Source organism: Odontomachus brunneus, unplaced genomic scaffold, assembly GCF_010583005.1.
Source record: "Odontomachus brunneus isolate Ranch 3 - 2012 unplaced genomic scaffold, Obru_v1 Obru_scaffold_059, whole genome shotgun sequence".
Taxonomy (NCBI): Eukaryota; Metazoa; Arthropoda; class Insecta; order Hymenoptera; family Formicidae; genus Odontomachus; species Odontomachus brunneus.
This window is the reverse complement of record NW_022639509.1, coordinates 1,987,879-1,991,934: the sequence shown is the minus strand read 5'-3', so window position 1 is coordinate 1,991,934 and position 4,056 is coordinate 1,987,879. Positions and strand designations below refer to the sequence as shown.

General features: G+C 31.8%; 1 protein-coding gene across 1 annotated transcript; it reads left to right on the top strand.

Annotated features, from left to right (window-relative positions):
* Positions 1 to 812: 812 nt before the first annotated feature.
* On the top strand, positions 813 to 3,357 carry LOC116845991. Its single transcript, XM_032819291.1, has 5 exons — positions 813 to 1,403; positions 1,547 to 1,773; positions 1,864 to 2,621; positions 2,702 to 2,807; positions 2,914 to 3,357. Exons 1-5 carry the CDS (start codon positions 1,081 to 1,083, stop codon positions 3,051 to 3,053), a joined length of 1,554 nt encoding a protein of 517 aa, XP_032675182.1. The 5' UTR covers positions 813 to 1,080; the 3' UTR covers positions 3,054 to 3,357.
* The last annotated feature ends 699 nt before the right edge of the window (positions 3,358 to 4,056 follow it).

Here is a 4,056-nt window from a genome sequence, read left to right as displayed (position 1 = left end):
CTTTGCAACTGTGTAAAATTCGTGAATCTGATTGGTACATTCTCTTGGATTTAACCAAAATTAAGAGCATACTCCAATCATATTCACTCAATCAATTTTACAACAGTTGCAAAGCAGCTTTCTCTACTGAACACAGTTATTACCAGTAAAGAACTTGTTATTACACTTGAAGGTTTAAGGATGGCCGGTTTATGATGACTGTAATCCGTTAACTTATGCTGGAACCGTAAAAAATTGACCAATCATAGTCGAATTATAGAAGAATAATCGACTGTGATTAGTCAATTTTTTACGATTCCGGCATAAGTTAACGGATTACGATCATCATAAACCAGCCTTGGCTGCGTTCAGAAACTCTACTCAATGAGTAGAGTAACATATAATTAGCCAAACAGAGCAAAAGGAATTAAGATTTATTTATTATGATTAGTTTATTAAAGTAACTCTACCCATCGAGTAGGATTTTTTAACCCTTTAGAGCCCTAGCATAATGCCAGGCTATAGGCAATAAGAATAAGTATTAGCCAATAGGAACAAAGAATAGAAATAATTGACCAATCTGAATTCCTATTCCCTATTCCATTTGTCTGTTGCCTAGCATTCTGCGGGAGCGGTGCACTTGGACACGGTGCATTTGGACACAGCCAATCACAGCACCGTGTGATTAGAGACATTTGTAGGGTCCCTTGGAACAGCGACTTGTGATTGGACTGTGTCCAATTGCCCCATGTCCAACTGATATACACCCGCATTCTGCAAGATAGTTGCACTCGAATATGTCTTGAATAGCCCTCATTTTTCAAATAAGATGACTGAAAAATTGGCCAGACGAATATTTATCCAATATTACCACGACCAAATCGAGTGGATAGATCTTTATTTCTATCTATCAATGAGAAACAAAGATTCGTTTAATCTAATGTTATTGTACAGAGAAGTGAAAATTCAAACAGAAGAGAGTCTGAATTCAAATAAAGTGTGGAAGTTGGATATTGTTTATCCCTACTTTAAAAATGTCGAAAGTGCTGCCAAATGCGTAGCACGTGTATCCAGGTTCGAGTAACGTGATCACGCTAGGCGATGAACGATAACGAAGGGTTGACAATCGCATTAGTGTTTCGTCGATCGCGTATTTCGGTGTTAAAGCTTCGTAATCCAAAAGATATCACGATGCCGCGTTCATATTATCGGCTAAAAGTTAATCTGTCCAAGTTCTTTCACGATGTGCGCCGAGTTTGTTGGATTTTTATCGATCTGACGAAAATCCAACATATTATTCATGTTCAACAGCATATCAGTAAGATCTTTGGTATTAACGAACCGTTTCATCTATTGTTGAACGATACAGAGTATCTGCCGCCGATGGAGGATGTCCGTATTCTTCTGGAAAATGAGACGATCAAGTACGATTAAATTTCATCCAGAATTCTTGTCCTCGACTTAGTTCTTGATATATTGTTTTTTGTTCAAATTATTTTGCATGTACTCATTATTCTTATTTATACAGTGATGATATACAATGATCTAATAATTTAATAACTTACAGAGTAGTTCCTGGTTCTGGTATCCATAATGAATCTGCTACATTATCCAGTTTATCAAACATTGATAATTATAAACATTTTTCCAAGACAAAAACATGTAATGGCAGTGTACACAATAAAATTGCTCAAGCATCAGATGTTAAGATCGATAAACCAAGATTGATAAACTCTTGTAGTAGATTGGATATATCTAACAATGCTACGAATGGTTCAGATTTAGCTATGTCATGTTAGTGCATTTTATGTTATATTAAAAATCAGATATAATAGTGGTTTTTATGTTATAACATGACTAATAATGAATTATGTTTATTTTCAGTTGACAATACAGCAAATGGTGCAGAGTTGTTGATGGGAAATAATACAGCAGATATAATGTTTACTACTGCGATTGATGATACAGAGAGAAATATAAATTCAAAAGTTATAGACTACAGTAATTTAACTGAGCCTAGTGATACAACAGATTCTTCAACAAAGAGAAAACGAATTCGAAAACGTAAATCAAAAAATAATCATCACCAAAAAGATCAAATTGATAGCGAGCAAGATAGTCGACTTGAAATATCATCCTCAGATACAAAGGAAGAAGACAAATCAAAGAAACCTAGAATTGTTGATGATTATATTATTCCCACTAGAAAACATATAAGATTCAATGATATAGAAGAACATAATAATGTCTCAGGAGAAATATATGAAATATTTAATAATAACGTAAAATCTTATATGAATAAAGGGACATCCAGGAATCTGTCTACTCTATTAGCATTAAGACAAAGTTCCACTCCAATAACATTTACAAAAAAGGTAAAAGACACTAATAAGGTGGAAAATTCTTCAACTCCGATAATATCTGCAATAAAAGAAATCGATATGGAAAGCCCAACAGAGGAAAAGGCAAAATGTGTGAAAAACTTAAAGAAAATCAATAATGATACTAGTATAGAAAAGAATGTGTGCACTAAAGAAGATAACAAAAGAACACAATTTTACAAGAACTTGTTAAATGCAGAATTAGAAGACTTTCCTGTTATGTCTAGGAAGCCAAATGTTGGAGATATTATTGGCTTTAAGGTATATGCCCTTCACATATATTGTCTTTGCCATATATATTGTTTTAAATATTTTTAAATAGTATTCACCTTTTTTCACAGACTTTGAGACTCTCTAACGATTACACACCTCAAATATCCAATACTATTATAGGCGAGATATTAAGTTTCTGTGCAGATTCTGCAAACTATATTTTTAAGATAATCAGTAAGTAACAGTGCATATGTCCCACTGTATCTGTTTATAACAGATTTGGTTCAATGATACTGTAAAATTTAATACAAAGTAATATATTATTTTGTATTATTTACAGAAGGTTCAGAAGAAATTGAGGCACCATCTGGCAAATTTTCTCTTTTGGAGGAAGACGAATCTGTTTGTCAGGGCGATGATAAAATATCGTTTAATTTGTCGCAAATAATAGAACCTCGTCTGATTACATATAAAGCCTAATCTACAATATAACAGCATGCATATTTTCGTTTAGATGATTAAACAATTTATAATTTTTATTTTCGTTTATGATATGTGTAGATCTCATTCTACGATTGTATTATTACTTTTGTTCATTGCATTCCTGCCATCAAATATTTTTTTTCTTGTGTGTTTAATACACATATGTATGACAAATTTGCAACTAATTTTACATTTAAAACTATGTTCTTGACAATGAGACAATTACTGATAATGCATGCCAAGTTAAAAAGACTTTTGTACTTGGATTTATACTTGGATTAAATAAAATAATAGCTAAGTGTTTAGTATGTATAATATAAAAGATATTGAATTAATAAATAAATATTTATTTATTCATAATACATGTGTTATACAAATAATTTAAAATACTAAAGATTTTTAACAAAAAGTTTTGAAATCTGAAGTCGTAAAGAATTTTTGAACAAGTATTAGGATATTCAGTATCTCAGTGTTAGGATGGTACTGATTCAGTATCACTTCGAATATCTAAGCACTGTTATCAAGGTTAAAGTTTTAAGTTCATATTCAAAGTATCACAGGGACAACCAGGAGTTAGGATGCTCAATATCATTATCAGTTACTTTATCTTTTCAGCAACAAAAGATAGAGAAAAAGAAAGAGAAATGTCTTTTGAAAACTTTTAAATCATACATACAATGTAAAGAAGAATAACGAGTAATTATTTTATTTTTGTTATTACACACAATTATCATTTATTTGCATGTAGTATTTTACAGGGATTTTTTTATTATATTCTTATAGCAACTAACGACGATTCCATACCCATGCATGACGGCGAAGAGCTATATATGATCAAACTGCATCAAGGAGACAGCTGGATAGTAGAGTTCGACGTTTCTCCAGTTTCACCTAAGCAAAAGTGTTTTTGCTGAATTTCCTAATTGTCATTAATGATGACTGTAATATCTTAATTAATTCATTCGACAAATGTGAATTCATGGCTTCAATATTCATGGTA

Bases quoted from the DNA above. Each gene is read 5' to 3' on its own strand.
- LOC116845991 (XM_032819291.1), top strand. From the start codon at position 1,081: ATGAACGATAACGAAGGGTTGACAATCGCATTAGTGTTTCGTCGATCG. The intron at 1,774-1,863 runs GTTAGTGCATTT...GTTTATTTTCAG, and splicing joins TTCAGATTTAGCTATGTCAT to TTGACAATACAGCAAATGGT. The intron at 2,808-2,913 runs GTAAGTAACAGT...TATTATTTACAG, and splicing joins CTATATTTTTAAGATAATCA to AAGGTTCAGAAGAAATTGAG.